This window comes from Heliangelus exortis, chromosome 2, assembly GCF_036169615.1.
Source record: "Heliangelus exortis chromosome 2, bHelExo1.hap1, whole genome shotgun sequence".
In the NCBI taxonomy this organism is placed as follows: Eukaryota; Metazoa; Chordata; class Aves; order Apodiformes; family Trochilidae; genus Heliangelus; species Heliangelus exortis.
The window spans coordinates 98,287,455-98,309,437 of record NC_092423.1 but is presented as its reverse complement, the minus strand read 5'-3'; the positions used below and the strand labels follow the sequence as shown (position 1 = coordinate 98,309,437).

At 41.0% G+C, this 21,983-nt stretch overlaps 1 protein-coding gene and 1 long non-coding RNA gene across 8 annotated transcripts; one reads left to right on the top strand and one right to left on the bottom strand.

Moving 5' to 3' along the window:
* Positions 1-736: 736 nt before the first annotated feature.
* LOC139793746 (uncharacterized) lies at positions 737-4,678 on the bottom strand. 2 transcript variants are annotated; one of them, XR_011724766.1, is made up of 3 exons: positions 4,360-4,678; positions 1,518-1,619; positions 737-1,279 (listed from the first exon to the last, which is right to left on the bottom strand). It is a non-coding gene; the product is annotated as an uncharacterized lncRNA (long non-coding RNA). The 2 variants fall into 2 exon arrangements; XR_011724767.1 differs by lacking the exon at positions 4,360-4,678 and adding an exon at positions 3,643-3,838.
* A 482-nt stretch (positions 4,679-5,160) lies between these two features.
* Positions 5,161-18,301, top strand: CIDEA (cell death inducing DFFA like effector a). 6 transcript variants are annotated; one of them, XR_011724477.1, is made up of 6 exons: positions 5,161-5,304; positions 9,433-9,589; positions 9,794-9,940; positions 12,550-12,731; positions 12,859-13,061; positions 13,750-14,177. XR_011724477.1 is itself a non-coding variant. In XM_071737135.1 (5 exons), the coding sequence occupies exons 1-5, from the start codon at positions 5,276-5,278 to the stop codon at positions 15,888-15,890; spliced, it is 549 nt and encodes a 182-aa protein (XP_071593236.1). In that variant the 5' UTR covers positions 5,161-5,275; the 3' UTR covers positions 15,891-18,301. The 6 variants fall into 6 exon arrangements, 5 of the variants coding, with proteins under 5 accessions (XP_071593236.1, XP_071593235.1, XP_071593239.1 ...); XM_071737135.1 differs by lacking the exons at positions 12,859-13,061; positions 13,750-14,177 and adding an exon at positions 15,857-18,301; XM_071737134.1 differs by lacking the exons at positions 12,859-13,061; positions 13,750-14,177 and adding an exon at positions 15,853-18,301.
* Positions 18,302-21,983: the final 3,682 nt, after the last annotated feature.

Genomic DNA, 21,983 nt, shown 5'->3' with positions numbered 1-21,983 from the left:
GAAGGCATTCAGCTTCAAAGTCAGGCTTGGACTCCAAACTAGGTCTGGCAGTCATTTGACTTTGAAAGTTCCTGCAGCTTAACAAGACCCTTTTTCTCCAGAGAGCAAAAGTATCTGAGCAGAATCTAAAAGCAGTAAGTTATAGAAATATTTTTCTCAGCCTGTTTCAACCTGCGGTCCCTAAAAATTCCTTAGTGGAGATGTTTTGGAAATTTCACATGCACACAGGTTACTGTATAGCATCTATGAATCTGGTTCCTGCTTGTGCATCCCTTAAAAATGACTGAGCAAAATCAGAGGTTAGCACATCACAGGCTGGAACATGTTGACTGAAACACAGTGAGACCCTCAAGAAAGTCACCCATTAAGCTGTCTGACTATTATGCCTTACTCTTTGTTTTGGGAAAAATCAAAAGAAAATAATTATTATTTTTAATTAAGCTTTGAAATCTTGCCATGTAAGACATAAACTAGAGATACTCCTTGTACAAGAAGATTTTGAAAATCTAATTTTTTTCATCAGTGCAGCTACCAATGAAGCATGAGCTCACAGTTCAGCCTGGGGGCGGCAGTAGCTCTGAAGTCTTGCCTGGAGTCCAAGGCTCTTCAAGATCTGCTATAAAAATCATAACATCACTGAGAAGCCATGGGACAATTCCATGCTTGATAGCCTCTCATATTATGAAGAAAAACCTCATTAAATAAAATTTGAATGCTCATAAAATAAAAAGTCATATTGCTTTCTGAATAATATTTTATTTTCTTCCTGTAGAGAGTACCGCTGCACAATAATAAACTGTAAAAAATATTAGAAACAAACAAATCAACACAATTAACAGTGATTTAATTTTATTTGAAACCTGCACATTTTGAATTTGCAGCTTTTGAAACATAAAATAAAATATTTCAGATTATCCTTAGCATGATCAGAGTAAACAAATATGGATTTTACAGTACATTATCATCAATAATGAATCTCATGGGCAACATTTCTGCTTTTCATTACTGTTGGCACTATGTAGTTCTCAGTAAGTCAGCTTTCAGCTAAATGATGCCCACAAATAGCTGCAATTAATTTACACATACAGTATTGCAGAGAGGGTAAATGAGGGTAAAGCCTGATCCTTGTATTTTAGCATTCTGCCTAACTATAGAGCATCTAAATTTAAATTTATTTAGAAGATTTTCACACCACTGAAATACTCTTGGCAGGATATTTTTTTTCCCACATATACAACATATGCCCATCCATTGTCAGTGTTTTGATCCTATTGTTAACCTCACAGAAAACCAAAAAGAAGAAAATAAAACAAAATACTCACCCATGAATTCTCACAATAAAGAACATTTTCTGGGCCAGATGGTTCACTGAAGTGAAGGATTAGTCTTTTGTGCAAATAGGGCTTTCAACCTTTGCCAGCCACAGAACCATTTCCAGCCAATTACAGGAAATTTCAATTAGTAATAAAAAATGTTCCCAGCTTTCTCTGCATAACCTTGCAAAGCCACGATGCCACCTTTAGGAGGAGCCTCGGCCCCTTCTGTATAGCTAATAAAACATCCCATGGCTCCTGCAAAACTGTTAGGCACTATAAAAAACAGTTTCATTAACAAAGATTCTGAAAAAAACAATAAAAAGCAGCCTCCTGAGATCTTTTACTCCACGGCCTTACCTCAAAATAATCAGCTGTATCTAAGGCATCTGTAACCAGTGCTTTTCCAATTTGCTCTTTAAAACTTTCAGTGATGGCTCAGTAGTGGTTAAAACAAATATTGAGAATGAACAACCAAATCTTTAACACGAATGGCCTGAAAAAAATAAAGCAGAACCCGACACAGTGGAGACAGAAACCTGCAGAGGAGTGAAAGCAATTTAGAAACCACTATGGTAACACTGAAGACCCAGCAAAGAACAGAAAATTGGGTCTCTATGGAAAGGATAAGAAATGATTTATTTACTTAGGGGTGGTCAAAAGAGTGGTTCTAAAAGAAACCATGATCCAGGTTAGCTGAAAACAGGAAAGGGCAGAAGCTGAACTTTTGGTTGGCTTTTGCAAACCTAAACCAACTCTTGCGACTCTGTTACCTTTGTGGCTAACCCTGTTGTAAGGGCATTTGTTCACTCTCAGGCTCCCTGCTTAGGTAAAGGGAAGCACGGTTCAGGAACACTTTATTCTGCATTAACTTTACTCATGGAATTTGACAGAGCTTTGAGAAACAGAAAGAATGTCCAAATTGATCATAGGTGTTCTGATTTGTCCTTTGTGTCATTTGAACACTGGCCCAAGAAATACCTACACCTAACTGACTTAACATCTTTGGTAGGCTACTGATCCCAGCACCTAAGATTCACCTTAGAGGTGAAATGTGTCTTAAAGAAAACCTGAATTTTCTTTTCCTACAGGTTAATCCCTGGGAGGCATAAAGAAAATTTTATTCCATTCCCCTTCCTGGAGTTCTCTAAAATCACTGAAACTCATGATTCACACCTCCATACAGTTTTCCTGTTTCCTTTTCTACACAGCCCATACACTTTATTTTCCAAATCTCTGATCATTCCCACTTTCCTTTGGGTTTGCTCCAATTTGTCAACTTCTTTTCTTGAAGGGTGGTAAGGAAAACTTGATCTGATACTGTTCATGGGAAGTTGCACACAACAAAACTTGGAGTGCCTTCTCTTCCCTGTTAAACATCACATGTAGAATTTTTTCATAGCAATATGACCCCTGCAAGGAGTGATTTAAGCAAACTCATTTGACTTGAACTGCTGTGAACAACCAGCAAAAACGGAGTCAGTCACTGCATCTCAACAAAGGGATATATTGATTTAGTAAGTGGGATTAAAACAGTTGCTTACTTGACTCCACCTCGAGTGTTCACTCCCTTCAACATCAGCCATGTACTTTGACCCTTGCATGATTAATGTTTCCAGTGATGACTGAAGCAAAATGCTGCTAAGTATTCTGACCTCCTCACCTCAACCCACAGTTCATTTTTCCTCCTTGTGAAAGAGTGGAACAATTATGCCTTACAGCTAGTGTCCTTATACTTAATGTATATATACTTAATCTTCACATATATTTTTAATGTCTCATTTTTTGCATTTGACTGCCAGATTTGGCTCATGCTACTATTGTGTACTTTTCTTCACTAGATTCTGTACACATCTCATTTTTACACTGTCTTGCTGGTGTTCAGAGACACTTATTTGCTGAGGCACTGAACTCCTAGGTCCATTTTTTTTTTTTTTTTTTTTTGCCTATATGATGGCTTTACTACTGCTTGCTCAAAAAAAAAGGAGCATTAGTCCAGCTTGTGAAACTACCGGTGATACCCTCCTCTTGTTACAGATCATGACAGACCTCAAAAGGACATTTTTTTCACGTCACTACTGAGCCAGCAGCTGTGTTTGTATTAGTTAGGACAATAGCCATGCAAGCTGAAGCACTCATGCAGCTAGAGAAGCATGTCCTTGCAAAATATGCCAGCCCTGCCTTAGAGCTTTGGCTGGCCTCACGCTGGGGATGTCACCTTGGGGGCTGCTTGGCAGTAGCTGGACTGGTTGAATGTCCCTGCAGAGACTCCTGGGAAGAGGAACATGAGCAGAGTAAAGCTAAGCTTCTGCAAGTCTAAAATTTTCACCTCTTTGAGACTTCTGTGCCCCAACCTACTTGGAAAAATCCTTAAGTTACTGCAATTTCCATACAGTTCCCAAGAGCCACTCTCCCGTCTCTTCCAAAGAGTCAGTGGGTAGGAAGAGACAGACCATCCAACAAAACTTCTTGCCTTTCTCCCCTGTTTTCTCCCTTCAGAGCAGGAAAACCTGTATGTACACAAGTTTTTTGTCAGAAATCCTTGGTTAGAATTCCTTACAGATACACCACTTTGCATAAATAGCTTCAGTTGTGCTCTCTAGTCAACCCCAAGATGGAAGTCCAGGGGAAAACAATCTGCTCGAAGTCCAATGTTCAGAGAGCTATTTACTGTTCTTCACTTCCTGCTCTCCATGACACATTGTCAGGGACAAATTGCAGAACTGTAACAAAATGTCATCAAAAACAGGAAAAGAAGAAGTTAATATATGAGAAGAGTCTCCACACACCTGTAAGTCCTAAGCACCCTTAGGAGGAAGAGGGAAAAGTCTGGGCTGAAGATCTTCCCAGTTGAAGATTTGTAGGTCTAAGGTTTGATCTGAGAAAAATAGCTATTTACTCCCCCAGGCTGGGAAGATTGTGACCTCCAAGAAAACAATTTGTCCTGAACTAAAAGGCTTAGGTTTCATTTGTTTGTTTGCTTTTTTAATAGCTGAGATGGGCCCCAAAGCCAAGGACTGAAGACATTTAGCAAGTGTCAGCCTACCCGCTAGAGAAACCTGGAGAGTGAAGAAACACAGTGAGAAGATCTTGTGTCCTAAACAGTCTGGAGCATGAAAAGCTATCTAGGTAACTAGGTAATTACCTATTCCTGACCCTGGGGTTAACCTGAGGGATGGTGGTCAAGGCCTCTGGAGTCTATCCCGGATCAACAGTAATAGGTCAGGCTGTTCCTGGGAGCTGGGTTCCGATGCTCCTGGCTCTGTTTTCCCTGACTAACGACGATTTCACAGCCTTGAGGAACAGAACTTGGTTTCAGAGCCAAAACCCACAGACTTCTTGCCCACAGGTACACATAAAACAGAAAAACTTTGTACCTGCTCAGTAAACACTATTGTTTTAGATGTAGAAATAACACTAATAATACCGCCACTAAAGCTATAGTATACATTAATCCAAGCTGTAAGCTTATTCACAGGCTCTAAAATCAGAAGCTGAGACATTTAATCTGTTGATTTGCCCTAATGCCGAGAGGCTGCAAATGAGATTGGCTTCCACTGTTGCTATATTAGCTGTAAATACCTAAAGTCTAGCCTGTAACTCAGATCCACGCCACACAAAATCCTCCCACCTCCTTTTTCTAGGTAAATCATATAAGGCGAAAACGCCCCTGAAGAAACATTCCTTCCCAAGCCCGGTATGGGGCACCCATCACCACAACCCCGTCATAACGCGCTTGCTGCTCCGCGCTTGCTTTTAACCCAGCTGGGGTTAAAACCGGGTGGGATGCCGCAGGAGAGCCTCCCCTCTACTCCTGGGTCACTCGGGGGAAGGGATGGGGGCGGAGAGGGAAGGAGGAGCCGCCCCTCCGCCGCCCGTCCCTCCGCAGGGAGGAGCCACCTCCTGCCCCACTTAAGCGCCGCGGCCGCCGCTGCCTCACGGCCGGGAGGGCCTTGGGGAAGATGAGTGGCTACGCGGGATCCGTGGTGCGGTGAGTGCTAGGGACCCCTCTTCAAACATACAGCTCACATCCCCCCCCTGAGCATCTCAGACGCCGAACCCGGTAGCAAATTCTTGAAAAGAGCCAAGCGTGGATAACTCCGTGTTTGCTCCAGGGGTTCAAGGAGCAAAGGGCGGCTTCGAGCAGGACGTGAGGGCTGCTCACAGCGGGTGTAGGGAGGGGGAGGTTTAATCTGGGGGAAGCTACCTCTGGCGGCCTTTCCAGACTCAGATGAAGCTCTTCTTCGGGAGGTGCAGGCAGGAGCTTTGGAGTTTTTGACTCCTTTCCGAGGGATAACGCCTGGGATGTGTCCTCCACCTCTGGGCGGCGCGGAGCGGAGCTGCCGTCCGGTGTGTCCGGCGAGGAGCCTCGGGGTAGTGAGGGGTCTGCTTGCACCCAGTGGCAGCATAAGCACGACCCCCGGCCTCTGGTCCCATTTCAGGGATGCCAGCTATAAAAGTACAGCTGGTTCTGTTCGGCACTCAAAGGGATCTAGTTCTAGCTGCGGTTCTGCTATCTCTACAGTTAATGTTGTAGAGTAGGGAAACCAAGTCTATAATCTGGTCGAAACCTGAGTCTTCCGACTGATTTGTGCCTTTGTTGCTTTTGGGTTTTTTGGTTTGTTTTGTTTTTTTTTCTTTTTATTGGCTTTGCTGTTAACTGCTGTTGTCGTTCGTCAGTGAACTCTAACCTAAAATCAAACCATGCCATATTCTGAAGCCACACGAGTTGTGCAATGTTGGTTTTTGAGTGAGGGTGAAGACTGTTGCACCACATTCTTAGATAAACATATGGGACATACTGCAAACAAAGGCAAAGAGTGAAATGTGTGTACGGGGCTCAAGGAATGCTTTTAATCCCAGGGTAAAATAAATTGTCCAATCGGACATGGCATGACACTGAATGATTGGGATAGTATCTTTGAGTCTTTCTCTTGCATTCTAGTTGCACAAAACAAATGGGACAAGATGCTAGAGTCTGAAAACATTCACTCTTTCAGTTATGTTTGTTTTCAACTCATATTGGGTCCCTTTCTCCTTTAGGGAAGAGCTGGGACTTGATCATTTTGACTTTAAAGAATAATGAAGGAATTGTGAGGTTGTCTTTACCTGACATGTCACTCCACTTTCTATTAAAGCTTTAGAATGTTACTGCTTGTTTCCTGATTTAACTTATATGAATTTCCTATTAAAATCTGATTTGGTAGCTCAAATCTAGTACAATTCCCTGCATCAGAAATTGGTTTGTCTAGTTTCTGAGGACAGCTGCAGCAAAAAGTCTCTTTCTAGGTGGCCTCTGTGTAGGCTGATCCGTTTGTGGCTTTTGTTTGTCTGGGCAAACAAAGAAAAAGTAAGCTTTCAACAACAGGCCCAGAAATGGAAGGGTTCACACTCTATTTGCCTTCTTGAAATCCCACTGGCTTTTGTTTCCTAGTACTTCTCACTAACTGAAACCTCAGTCTGCCTGGAGCCCAGACCCACTGCTTCATTAGCAGACTTGGTTTAAAGATTATATTGACTGGTTGTATAGAAATGTAGATGAAACAACATCAGTATTAAGTAACTCCCAAAGACTTGGACTCCTGTTAAGTGGCCATCTGATGGAGCTAATGAAAGTACTGGTTAATCTGTTTCTTGGGGTGGGTTTTCCCCACTGACATTTTACATCTGAGAACCAGGCAGCAGTGTGAGGTGATTGGTCTTGAATCCTGAAGAAACAGCTGCTCAGAACTGTAAATTATGGCTTGTGTAGTTGGCTGTGTTAATGCTTGAGGTGAACCTTGAGCTAACAAGTTCTGCCTGTGAGCTGTACCCCTATCACTCTTTTATATCAAGATGAATGTTTTGGCTTTTGTTAATGGTAACTTGGCTTAAGTAATGAGAAATAAAACAGTTCAGCTGGACTGGTGTTTTCTGTCCTCACAAAAACAAATTAAAAAATTGCAGTGCTGTCATATACTGCTGAAGTAACTATTCTATGTGCTACTCTTCAAATGTGTGAAAAGGAACGTGTTATCACTAGTTCCAAAAGCATTGTCTATTGAATCCTGAGCATTGCACTTTCTAACATCAGGGTACCTGTGGTGTCATCAGCCCCGAGATAATCAAGCAGGCTACATATTTGAAGAATAGACAAGTGATTCATAATGGGAGCTGCCCATGGATTAGTGGGGTGATTGGGGAATTATCAGCTTAATAAGAGATAAGCGAACACACCCTTCCTTTCTGTGGAGTATCAATGCTACTCTGGCACCTTGTCCTCCTCGCTGGTCTTCACACTACTTAAGGAGGAAAGTGCTTATTAGCTCTTTAATTTGAAAGAGTCCCTGTTTCCTCAGAGCCACATTGATTGCTCATTCTCACCACCTTTGTTACAGGAAGGAAAGAGGTTTCTACAAGTCATGTGTATATAAGCAAAATGTTGAAAGCCAGGGACCTAGTGCACTACCATGAAGGTATTAGCTTGAGCTAGAATAAAACTGCTGAACATCCACCCCACTTTTTTTTTTTTTTTTTTTTTTTTTTAATAACTCCAGTAATGCCGAGGAGAGAAACTTTTTGTATACAAAGGAAAGACAATAGCCTAAAGCCCAGCAAAACAGCAGCTCTGAATGAGACCACAAAATAAATTATTTACTGTAATTATCTGGCCAGTAACAGATATTACTTTGCTTTCCCAAAAAATATGCTTCAAGACCAGATAAGACATTTGGAAAGGATAGTTTTTTCTCCCTATTCAATGTGGACTTCCCCAAAAAGGTGACTAGAACATTATTAGCTATGTAACTTTCTATCATTTCATTGTTGCTCTAGGAATTCCTGTATTCTTTCCTTGTCTGTAGAAAGAGATTGCTAGCCCAATCCTTCCCTCTCTGAAAGTGTTAGAATAGATTTTTCCTACATAAACCTGACATTTTACATCTCTATGGGAGAACAAAATGGGGATGCAGCTCTTTCCCCCTCCCATGCAATTCAGTATTCAAGAGAAAAAGATACACAGGGGTAAAGTCCAGGAATCTGGGAATCTGTAACTCTGTAAAAGTCTTGTTAGAGACCAGTCCTTTCCAGGTGTTGTTACAGAGGGTGATTTTTGCAAACTGGCTAGCTATTGAATTAACCAATGTGATTTGTCAGTGAAAAGCTGTCACTAGATGTAAGTGGGAGCAGGTTGTACCTTGCTGTGGGAGCAGGCAGTTGTAAATTGTATCCACTCTAGTTTTCCTGAGGGAACCCAAACAGTTGCTATTAGAACAGGCGATTACCCAGGAAAATTTAAAACCATCTCCTAGAAGCACTTGGCTCCTTTTAGCCTGCTCTAACACTATAAATTTACATACTTTGACCTTAATTCTAATTTTGTTTGACATCTTTTGTTACATAGCACAAACAAGTTATTTTCTCATTTTCAAGACTGCATGAAGTTTTGTAGATTGTAGATACTTTTTCTCAGATAAACAGCGGGGCTGTTTGGAAGTCAAGTGTAACTGTATCAAAGAGGTCCACTTGTGTTCTGATGCTAAGTGTTATGAATCTGGATAACCAGACCATAGAGTGGCTTATGCTGGAAGGAACCTTAGAGGCCACCTACTTCAACCTCCCTGCTACGGTCAGGGATGCCTCTCATCTAACAAGGTTGCTCAAAGCATCATCCAACCTGGCCTTGATAATATGTTCAGTCTTCCTAAAGAGAAGTCACATCTTATCTAATTAGTTGAAAGTAGTTTTGTCTACCATCTGATTGTTTATCTAGCAGGTAAAAATTATGATCTGCATGGCTTAATGAAGCAAGAGCTGCTGTCTTTCAAATACAGTGTTTAAACCTGCCAGCCTCACTGTAACCATGACCTTAATATCAGCTCAGCTAGAGGTTGTCCACATCTGCTTGAAATGTTTTTAATTTTACAAGTGTTTTCAAATGTCACTGGCAACAGAAATTTCAGAAACAACGTGTCTGTAGGGCTATAAAATGTTTAGTTTTGAAAGCAAGCTCCTGAGTCTAAAGTAACCTGTTAATTAGTTTCGTAATGGTTTTACAACACTGAGCTCAGCACTCCTCTTATTTCTCACACTACTTGACATTACTATTTTTATAACTATGCTGAATTTTTATTTGTCTTAGATCTTTGGTATCCATGGGAGCATCTGTGGGAGCAGTAACAAAACAGACCCTGTTCCCTCCACTCATGCCTGCAGGGAGACCTTTCCGTGTGTCCAACGCCTCCCGAAGCAGCCGGAAAGGGATTGTTGCAAGCAGCCTGAAAGAGCTCATCAGCAAGGTATAGCAAAGAGTCCCACCCTGACTGAAACTGGCAGTAAAATACATTGTCCCAGAAAGGCAATCCACTGACTCTTTTTCCTCTAAAAAATCATTATTGAGGAAATTCAGAAGAATTTGGCAGATAAGCAAGTATAAATACCAAATACTGGTTCTCCTTTCAAATGCTAAAATCTACTGGGGTTTGTTTGTTTTTTTTTTCCAGACTTTAGATGCCTTCCTTATATCTACTGGAATAGTTACTCTGATTTTGGAGGAAGATGGCACAGTTGTGGACACAGAAGAGTTCTTCAGGTCCCTGGATGATAATACGCACTTCATGGTTCTAGAAAAAGGACAGAAATGGACACAAGTAAGTGCTGACTGCCTCTCTCAGAAGTGGATGGAAGAGTGTCTGTGGGTACTGAAAGAATTGGAAAGAGGGGAGAAGAGAAAGAAAACTTCCCTTAAAGAAGGCAGGGCATCAACTCCTTGTTGAGCCTTCCTGGCTGACAAATCAAGTTCAGTTTATTTTGCTTTTTCCCCTGCTTGGACATAGAACTGTTGGCAAAAGATTTGCCACAAATTTAAATGAAATTTTACAACTGAAAAGAAATGTAGGGGAAATCCCCCACTTTTGAAGATCCTCAGAAATAACTTTGTTCTTTAGCCTTCTCGTAATGTAAAGAAAATAAGCACTTTGGCTGCATGAAATTAAAAATACAATGTTTCTAAGGGTTAGCTTTCAGAGGGGAAAAATTGCCCGCATTAAGCAATATAAAAGAAGCTTTGCCTTGTGAATGCAGTATTGGTTTAGTGAAGACTGAAAAAATGCTGGTGTTTAATCTTGCAAATGGCTAAAATTTGTCATTAAAACTTAATGTTAGTCTACATGCTTTAAGATATTTTAAGAACTACTAAGGTCAGCTAGCTTTAGCCCTCTAGTCATATTTGTGTTCAATTTGTGGGGAAACAGTCATCTGTATGTCAATGAACTGGGATCAAACTCCTAATTATCTGTCCATTAAATAGTTCTTTCTAGAAAGATAGCATCAATATTTCTCCCACCAGGTGCAGAGCTAGCTGAGGAGCTGTAAGCAGGCCTACTATTTTTTCTGTTTGTACACAGATTGCTCAATCAAGTGGCCCCATTTTTTCAGTCTCCTATTGCAGTATGAGCAGCTTGTACATTTTTCCCCTAGATACCTCACTGGCTTATCAACCTGCTACATTTAGGCTATGAGCTCCAAGAACAAAAATTTAGTTGTAGCCAGGGTATAACTTCACCTTCCTCCTTCCCACTCTGCTCAATGTTCTGACTGGCCTGGTAACAGAACAAGTTTTAATGCTGCCCCTTTTCAGGGTGGAAAAGACTTTTAAGGTCATAAAGTCCTATCACTCACTTGCATCGCCAAGTCCACAGTGAAACCATGTAACTAAAAACCACACCTGTGTGTCTTTTAAATACCTGCAGGAATGGTGACTTCACTTGGCAGTTTGGTCCAGTGCTTGACAACCCTCTTGGTGAAAAATTTTTCCCTAATCCAAACTTTCCTGACCCAATTTGAGGCTATATCCTTTTGTCTTATAGCTTGTTATTTGAGAGCTCTACGTGTTAGTCTTTAGCCCTGACAACCTCCTTTCTACCTAGCTGTAGAGGATAACGTCTCCTCTCAGCCTCCTTTTCTCCAGACTATACCCCAGTTGCCTCAGCATCTCCTCATAAGACTTGTTAGCCAGACCCTTCGCAAACTTTGCTGCCCTTCTCTGGACTCACTCCAGCGCCTTGGTCTCCTTGTAGTGGGGCTCCAAAACTGTACACAGTATTTGAGGTGCAGTCTTCACCAGAGCCAAGTAAAGAGGCATCAGTTCCCTGGTGCTGCTGCCCACACTATTTCTGATACAAGCCAGGATGCTGTTGGCCTGCTTGGCCACCATGGGCACACTTCTGGATCATATTCAGCTGGCTGTGGTCCTTTTCCTCTGGGCAGCTTTCCAGCCACTCTACCCCAAGACTCCAGCATTGCTTGTGGTTGTTGTGACCCTTGGACCTGTTACCTTGCCCTGCTGAACCTCATAAAATTGACCTCAGCCCATCAGTACTGCCTTGTACATATTCAGAACTGGTGTTGATAGGAGCCTTTCCTGCTGGAGCTTGGAGGCTGTCAAAGTAAAACAGGCATAAAAATGCTGGTTAATGATATGCTAAAGTGTATAACTTGGTCTGACTTATGGCACTGTCTGAGTGCTGAGGTGACATGTACAAAAAGGCCCAGTTTTACACAACGCTGTTGCTTCATTTAGCAGGCAAAAACACTTTGGCAGCTGCCAAATCGTTAACCTTGAGTGGGATGTCCTGAACAGATTATTCCAAGTACCCACTAGGTGTCTCTGTAAATACAGGGCTGCTATGTCAGTCTTTTTCTTGAAGCCAGGGATCCTGAAAGAAGCATCCTCGGGCAGTCCTGAAGTAGATGAGGGCTGTTTTCAGTAAAGGAGGCTGGATTTAAGGTAGAAGATGACTTTACATGCTCCTCCTCCTCAAATTTTTCTTTTATGCTCAGTACTACACCCTAGGCCTGATCGGTAGGGGTTTCTTCCCCATGTTATCTTTTTAGTAGGAACAAAAAGGGAGGTGTTTATAAGCCAGGACTTGAGATGAAGACCTGACTTTTTACAGCTGACCCTAAGAGTGCCCACCAGTACTGTGCTCCTTCCTAAACAAAAGGACCTAATAATATGCTGGTTATTTGGTGACTGTTTCAGTGTGGACTAACTGTGCTGCCTTGGCTAGCAGCTGGAGCATACCTGGATAATTAAATGTCAGAACACTGTCCAGTGGCTTTAGCTGGGACTACTCTGAGGAAGAAGCTGCTTTGCAGGAAATATTCAGGAGGTCCATCTGAAAAGCTGCACTGTTAATGATTGTCTTGCTGTAGTTTCCTGGCTCATTGTACAAAATGTTTCTCCTTTCTAAATTAGGCAAAAAATGGAGTAGTTGCTGTGAGACAAAAGAAGAAAATGGGAGTAGCTAACATCACATTTGATCTGTACAAGCTGAACCCTAAGGATTTTATTGGCTGCTTAAATATCAAGGCAACTTTCTACGAGATCTACTCTGTCTCATATGACATCAAATGTATGGGAGCAAAGAGCATATTGAGGTAAGTGTTTCCTCTGCTGATGTAAAATCTGTTTGCTTATTGGTTTCCTGAAGCAGGTGTGTTTATAGACTTAGTGGTTTTATTAGTTGTTATATACTGGCCAATATTCTGATTCTTCTTTTGTTAGGTGGACAGTGGATATGTAAAAACTTAATATAGCTTTTTATGGTTGAATCTTAAATTTCCCCCAAGGCAAAATCTTATCAGCTTGTATTTACCACAAGGCTGTGGGTGCAGTCTCTTTGTTTTCCTGAGAGAATTTCCCCAGATTACTTTGACTTCTTTGAAGAATGCAGGAGGATAAGGAAGAAGCATCAGACTCTTTGAAAGGTGGGCTTCAAGAAGATGAAATGAGAGGAATTTGAGATGTAATGACAGTCTCTTGCTCAGACTTTGCAGTACCTGGCTGCCAAATTCACCACCTGACCTATATGGAGGCAAAGGAAAATTTGAGATATGACACTTAGTGTGAATTTGTCATCATCTGTAAGATACTGATGTCACTTTTTAAGCCAGCTGGTCTCTAAGCAAACTAATGAAGCCTAAAGGATCACTGTCTCCTTCAGGATAAATCTGTGTTGGGTTTTGTAGAACAGACTGTCAAGAAATGCTGTCTCATGCATGGGCAAAATAATACCAGTCCTGTCCACTGCTTTCAACAGTATTGAAAGTCAGTGCCTTGTCAAAAACAAGCTGTCTGCTTGAGTTCAGTCTCCTTCACAGAGGTGCCATACTTTGATAGCTGCTGAAGTTGCAGTCCTAAATTTCTCTATCTGACCTTTCAAATTGTGGTTGAGACTCTAGAGTATAGCATTGCTGCATTTTATTACTTGAGGACAAGGTCTGCTTTGTACAGAACAGACAGATGTATATGCCTGCAAGTGAGGTTTCATTTCCCCTGACCAATATGTAGTCTTTAGTTTGAAGACTTCAAATAGTCCCTCCTCTCATCATGCAGGTATTGAGCATCATAATGCTAATTTTGTTCCTGATCTTTTAACTTTCCCACTCTATTTAGGTGTTCCCTTGCTCAATCCTTCAGGCTACAGCTGTTAGGACTGTAGATGAGATGCATCTCTGGTCCTGCTGCAGTGATCATCCAAGTATAAGTTATGCCCACCTGTAGCACTGCCTTCTTTATGGTTCCTTCAGAGCAAAGGCTTACTTTCAAACAGCTGCACTCCTCCAGTTCTTGTGTTTGTCAGGTTTCTTCAGCCAGCACAAACTGATTTCTAGCTATCTGCTATGGAGATGAGTGTCAGCACTGGAACTTGCACTGTTAAGGAGGATTTGAAGTGAAAGTTCTGCCTCCCTGCTAACACAGGAAATCTGGTGAGAAAGAAATGATACTGGTGAACAGCTGAAGTAGCTGTGGAATTCTTTGGGAAGCACTGTTATGTTACAGCTGAGCTGTAAGGCAAGTGTCAAGGTGGGAAAATAGTCAGCTAGCAAAAAACAAGATAACAAAGAAGATAACCTTGAATACTCATGAACACAACAGTGAGATGGGTTGTCTCAACTTGCTATTGAAACTGAAAACAGATGAAGTTAGGTTCTTGGTGTAGTCCCTCTGCTAATGAATTCCAGATTGCTAACTGGTGAGTACTCTTCTAGCCTACCTGTGGAGCATGAAGGGAAAGGACTTAGCTGCAGTTGTTCATTGCAGGGAGGGGCTCAAAGCCTGCCACATCTGATTAGTGCATTTCCCCTAACAGTTTGTCTCTAGTGTCAAATGTCCAGTTCATAACTTCCTCCATGGGTCAAGTGACAACTGCTCTTGAGTGCAAGTGACACTGCAGCTGCTCAAAAGCTCAGTACCAGGTGCAGTTTTCTTTACAACTGTGAAGCTCCTTTGCCTGTACTCTCTGGTGGAGGGAAGGACATGCTGAAATGGTAAATGTGTGAGAAACATAAGGGTTTTATTAAAGTTTTTTAAAAGGCTTCCCAGGCTCTAAGTACAGGGCATTCTATGCTTTTGAAACATTAGGATTTTGACTGCAAATCTTTCATTACAGTAGAAAAAAATTATTTTGTAGGAAGGCAACTTTGCTTTCTCTGCTTGACATCAGAGATGTGAACAGCAACAGAGGGTTCACAGTTGCATGTTTTCTCAGACAGGAATTTAGAAAATCTTCCCTCTTTTTGCAGAAGAGGAAGGCTGGTCATGTTTCCGCATCATCAGAAACTGATTCCTTTTCAGATTTAGAATGGTTCTGGTTCTTGCATACCATTTCCCCAGTATTTCAGCTTTATAGTTGTAAGACCCAACTTCCCTTTCAGGTGATGAGGCTTGCCCATAGCTCTCAGCACTGGTGTCCCAGTTCCTTCTTAGAGAATAGAAGGAAGTCACAGGTATAAATTAAGTTGAATAAATGACCACTCAAATATAATCTCTATTCTCTTGCAAATCTGTTGTGCTCCACAGTCTATTGCAGAACTCTGATGCTTGTCTGATATTAGTTGATGGATCAGTACTGATTCTCACAGTGAATGACATATTTGAAAGGTGATACTTAGTAAAAATTTAAAAAAATAAAAGTAGTTCTGAACTGAAAATTCTTAAGTCTTGCAGACTGGACAGTATTAATTGTCCTTGCTTTGCTTGTTTTGCTGTTGGGCATTCACTGTAATGTGATTGCTCAGCTTCAGATCTAATCAAGTTTGATCTGTAGCTTGGATTTACATGCAGTGTTGAATTAGTAAATGGCCTAAAGGTGAAATGTGAAGTGGATTCATGCTGCAGGAATGCTGCTGGGCTCCCAGGCAAAGTCTTCAGTTGAGCTCTGGTAGTTTGAGTAATGGCTTTGCAAAAGACCTGAAAACATCTAATAGCATGAGAGGCTGCTTTGTCAAGTGGGTTTTCTGAGTCTGTCAGCATGTCATTAGTTTTCTGTCTATCAGTGGCCTCAGAAGAATTTGCTCTAAAGAAGGTACAAAAATTACCAGCCTCACCAGAAGTGAAGAGGAATAAGAGTTCTTTATATATGTGTGTGTGTGTGTGTGTGTATATATATATGTACATACATACCTAGCTCAGCCTGAAGGTCTTGGGGAGGTGGGGAGGGAGTGGGGCAACATCGCTTTGGTCCAATTTTTGTTAAACAAATGGCTTTTCTTCTAGGAAGGTGCTTCAGCTCATGTCCCATGCAGCACAAGTAACTGGACATTTTCTTCTCTATACTGGAACATACATGCTGCATTTGATGGGTGAATATGATGAAGATGGCAAGTGTGCAAGATCAATGCGGGAATAACGAATACCACTGCACTTCTGATACCAGACACATTTGTTTAAAGTCATTCTCTTGCCCAATTTTGATTCTAATGATGCTACAGTAGGGGAATGTCCACAGATACGAACTAAATTTTCCCATTTGGGAATGCTTGTAGGCCTTAGTAATAAAATAAGTGTTTGGTATTCAGAGGCTCTTAACACAACAGAAGGATGGGTATCTAATGTCTGAGAATTTGGCAAAAGGAGAGCAGGTTTCAGCTCTGGCAACTCAATATGTAGACTAAGTATACTTAGGAACTTGCATGCTTTGTAACCAGTGGGATATTCTTGCACTGATCAAAAGAGTTTGATTGGTTTTTTCCATGGCAGTCTACTTGCCTTCTGAGCAGACTGGGCTGTAAGTTGGGGGTGGGGGAAATTTGGTGGTTTTGTTCTTTAATTCTTTGAAGTGCCCGTAATAGTGTTCAACTGGCACTGAGGTAAGGAGGGATGAAGTGTACTTATTTACTTCTGCTGCCAATGGAAATATACAGTACAACTGAATCTTGGTTCAACCACTGACCACTCTCATGAAGTCAAACTGGGGAAAGTGCAACTATTAAGCAGAAGCTGAAATTTTAGCCTTAGTTCCCTTAAAACAAATAAAACCATTTAATTTTAAATCTTCATGCTTTTTTTTTTTTTTTTCAAATCTTCAGAAAGTTCAGGTCAGTGAAGCTAATACCAGCTGAAGAAACTAAAGTATTTTCTTTCTGGGACTGATGTCCAGTTCTGCCTGAAGTATTGAAGTATTTGCCATAGTCTCATGAATACAGCTTATGAGAAACCAGCTGAGGCTTCCTTAAGGGATTAAATAATCACTTCTGTTCTTACCATTCAGTTGCAAGATGGCACTACAACCCAAGCAGTATTTGAGGTACATGTAGCATGAGTCTCTAAGAGATGCTGTTTTTTTATGCCCCTGTGTTCAGGGGAGAGCAGCAGGACAGTATCTGGTTTTGTGTCAATGTACATATGATATGCACTTAACTGGATATTTGCAGTTTTAGGGTCTCCCAAGGAAATCTGTATTAAAGGCCAAAGTTTTTAATCCTTAGGTATAATTGTCCAAAATATTTCCTACAGTTAGGTAACTGCTAGTCTGGCCAGCTTTCAAGAAGCTTTTCCTCAACAATGTAGAAAACTGGAAAATTAGCAGGGTCAGGCATCTTGTGTCAAAATATGAAATCCTATTGCTAGAGGAAAAAAAAAAGTTCATACGTTTTGGCTTTTGAGGTTTTCATTTGCTTGCACATGAAGAATTTTAAGTTTTTATAGTCTTGCTGAAGACTAAAAGCTGCTAAGGAGACAGCAGATACAGGTAATATGTCTGGCCTGATGGCAAGTGCCATCTAGAAAGAAGCTCTGGTGACAGAGTGAACAAGGAGAAGAAAGCAGTGGGAGCAAAAGGGGGAAGGACCAACATGGACCCCACAGTGGTTGCTGTGCCTCTGCTGAGACAGGAATCCATTAGCTAGGTACATTGACTGCACTGATTTGTTGGGGCAAAGCTAAAAGAGGAGCAGGTGGACTAAAAAGAGCAAGCGTTGTGTGGTGGGATCCATTCTGACCTGTCAGCTGGGTCTGTTCACTTCAAACATCACTAATATGTAGGAGCTCTTTTATCTACCTGCAAATATCACCTTGGTATGCTTACTTTTGTGTTGCCTTTATGAATGTGACTTAGCCAGCTGGAGCTGCATATTTCAAATCACAGTTATGAGGAAAAGCAACCTAAATCGAAGTGTTAAGGGGTCTGGTGGACACAAGTTCACTATGTGTCTGTCTCTTCACTAAAGCTATTAGAAATAAGTAGACAGCTAAGAAGAAAAACCTTTTTTTTTTTTTTCTGCTAATCTCTGTTGTTTGCCCTCTACTTCTCAGTGTTTGCTGTAGGGGGGAAGGTACACAGCTCTGGGCAAGGTTCTTTCCTATTTTCTTGCAGGAAAATGTTTATAATGTGGGGCACTGTCAGGTTATCTTCTGAAGAAAACAAACTATTCTGTGAGTAATGAGGAAGAGGCTGTGCTAAAATGGAAGCTTTATACAGCATCCTTATTGGTTTTACCACCTCCTGCCCCCAATGGTTGTTGCCATGATAACCATTGGCCAAAATCTTTCTACCCCTGTCAAGGAATTGCATTTAACTGGTGCAGTGCAAGGACTTTGTCATTAATTCTTTTTAATTACCATTTTTTTCTAATAAAATAAGCACATATCTAGAAAGCAAACTATATGTAATACTGCTAAGGATATTTGTTGCTAATGGTGGGAGCACAAACATTTAAAATAAAAATCCACAAAGAAACTACCAAACCCCACCCAACTTGCATAGTTGAATATTGCATTGATTTGTGTGAAATGCCTCTTCAACATCTGTAATACAAAAGCTTTTGCAAGTCTGGCCTCTGCAGATCTCAAATTCCAGCCTTGTGTAGCCAGAGGCAATTAATTGTTAGAGAAACACTCCATAGTTTCCAATGGCACTATCTCAGAACTTAACATGATCAAAAACTCTCACTCCAGATGAATTTGCAATCTTTTTAGGCAGCTGTTTCTTTGGCAGCTTAACACTTAAAACTTGAGCTGCTCAAAGTCATGTGAGTCTCCATCTCAGAGCATCTATCTCCTCTAAATCAAAACACAGCTGAAAAAAGTAACTCTGCTCTGATGCTTTTCTCCAAAGGGGAGAAACGTCTTGCAACATTTGAAGTGTCTGAAATTTTCATTCTAAATCTGGGGTTTGCAACTAAGTATTTTGGGGGATGATGTTAGCTACTGTACTAACTTCTTTCCAGAGATAAAGTTTTGGCTTTGGATCAGACTGGAGGAGTATGTGATTCTCTGAGTTGGAGCCAGTCTGACTTTTCTTTTCTTTTACAGTTTGCTTAGGAGGCATAGCTGTTATTTCAGCTGGTATCTGGTACATACCAAAGAAGAACTTCTGCATTGCCTACCTATCAGAAAACTATTTACAAGCAGCGTACAGTATCTTGCAAGAGGCAGGAAAGCTAAAAGCACAGGCTCTTAACTGCAGGTGTGTAGAGATGAATCTAGCTTTTCTACTCCATATTTTTAGCTTTAAGTTTTATTCCCATAAAAATTAATCTGTGATTGGTATTGTTGCAGTCAAGGCTAGTATCACTGACATGTGGAAGGTGTGAAACATGTTTACTGCTTCCTTGCTTGAGCTGGCCCCCCTTGCTTGTTGCTTTGCATCACTTACTAAGAATGTACCAAGTCATCCTCTCTAGTTACCAAAAAAGGAATTTTCACTGAAGTACTCAATCTTGTTGACTCAGGCACTATTCATGTTCTGCAAGCAAAACAAAGTTACTCTCTTTATGACTAGAATGAAGGATCTAGTAGCTTTTCTGTGTATAATTTATAGTTACTTCATTTCCTTCCTTTCAAACCCATGAACCTATTGCTTTCTTGCACCTTCCAATTTTTTGTCAGTAGAAATAGGATTACAAGCTCTTCTGATCAGGGGAAGAGGAAAAGGCAGGGTCTAAATTCTTTTGACCATTTGAAATATGTTCTAGGAAACATCCTGAATCCCTTCTCTACAGAGAAGGGAAAAGTAAAGAAAAGAAAATAAGAATTTGGGCTTGAAGGTTTTTCAGTACAGTGAGTAAAGAGATAGGTATTAACTACTTAGGGGATGTTTGTAACTTTGAATATTAACTGTGAATATAACTACATATGGTAATTTGTAACTTTCTAGAATTAGAACTGTAAATCATTTCAGAGTGATTTTTCTTAAGATAATACTTGAATAAAGGCACAAGTTTCTTTAATCAAAAACTAATGAAAGTTTAAAACCCAAGTACATTTTTTTACTTGATACATTAATTTTACTGGAGTTGTTAATGTTTAACAAACCACTGAAGTTTTAACAAAACAATGAAGTATTCTTATGAGTTTAGCATTTATCAATGCTTTCTCTATCTTACCGTGTCAGTTAAGATATTTACAGATATGAGCACTGCTTTTTGCAAAGGGAAAAGGGTAGTATTTTACTATTTCACAACTTTCAATCTCAATAATTTACCTTGCTAGGAAAACTGAGATGGGTGAGAATTGTGTGTGATTACAGTCTTTTCTGATAGTGGTGCCAATTTTAAGGAACACTGTTCGTGAATAAATAAATTCAAATGGTGGCTTTGGACATTGTCTCTGTTAATTTCCAGAATAACTTATTCCTGAAATAATCATGACTGTTAATGGATCTAGAGTCAGCCACAGACAGTTTCCAAATGCTGGTTTACAGCATTGAAGTAACTATTATATGGCTCTTAACTCTACTGCTGACTCACTTTCTGGCCTCAAAGAAACCATACAAACTGTGTTTCCTTTCATAAAAAGGGGAATGCCTTTCTCCATCTTTTATTACAGCTGCAAAAGATTACAAACTGCTGAGTACAGGAGGCAGAAAGCTTCAGCAGTCTCTGGTTTTCACCAGATGCTGTAAAGATCAAGGACCTCTCATTAGGAGAAATAGCATGCAAATATGATTGAAGTACTGTACTTCTAACTAGTGAGTACAGCCTCTACTCAGCTTAAGGGACAGTCCTGCAGAGCTCGACTACTGAGCAGTTCCTCTCTTGCAGGACAACTAAGGTCTGATCTTTTGCTGAGAAAAAGTGCAAAATAGCACTGTATTTGGTTAAGTTTCAACATCTTGGTACTGTGGGGTGGAGGGGTGCTGTGAGGGTGACCTTTGAGTAAAGACAAGGGGCTGCTTCTGCATTGTACAGATCTGTGCACTTGGCTTCAAAATGAGCCCACGGTTACCCGAAGCTGAGCCCTAAAGCAAGTTTGTGGCACCTCTGTGGAAATGTCTTTAAGAAAGGGTAAAAAAGATGTGAAGCAGTTGTGAGAGGACTCAGAAAAACATGAGACACAGAGGTCAGAAAATTAAGTACTTCAGGAGCTGGAGCAGAGCTTCTCCTGCAGCCCATGGAGAATAGCATGGTGTAAAAAGTAATCCCCCTTCAGCCCATTGGGGACCCCATGCCACAGCACCTGGACTTGTCCTGAAGGGAGCTGCAGCCTGTGGAGGGGAGCCCAACCAGGAGGAGGTTCTGTGGCAGAACCACGGGCCTGTGGGGAACCTGCAATGGAACAGGCTGTTCCTGAAAGATTGCACCCTGTGGAGAGGGCAGTTCATGCTGGAACAGTTCCTGAAGGCTTATATCCTGTGGGAAGGGCCCATGCTGGAGCAGAGGAAAAGCGTGAGAATGAAGGAGGAGGAGGAAAAAGAGAGGGACTGTTGTGGACTCACCATGACCCAAATCCCCCTGCACCATTTAGGGCCAGAGAGAGGAGGTAGAAGAACTGAGAATGAAAGTTATTTTTTGAAAGAAGCAGGGGAGAGGGGCAGGTGGTTTTAGATTTTATCTTTGTTTCTCACCATCCTGCTCTATTTTTTTGGGACAGTTATTTGGACAAAAATGGACAACTGACTCTTCCCTGAGTGAAATCTGTTTTATCTGTGGCATTGATTGATGAATGATGCCCTTGCCTTTATCTCAGCCCACTAACTTTTCCACCTTATTTTCTCCCCACTGCCTTTTGAAGAGATGGAGAGGAGCACACGTGGCAGCCAGACAAGGTTAGCCCACCTCAAGCACAAAGCACTGTAAATAAGAATAAGCAAAAAACAAGCTGAGGGTGCTATAGGTGGCCAGTAAGATTGGAAGCAAAACTTCTGGGGTGTTTTCTGAATGGTTTTTCACAGCTCTGTGTTTGCAGAGACAAATGGTAGTCATTCACATAACAGGGTAAAGAGTTTCAATTGTCATGATACAAACTGTTTACTGACCTAAATCTGAAGCATGGTTTTTCTGAGGTCACCCATCAGTCTGAATTGTTCATAGCAGGCTCCACTCCTAATATATTCTTGGTTAGGAATATTTATTAATAAATTTTAATTATCACTTGAAAGAAAACATTAAAATAAAAATAATTAAAAT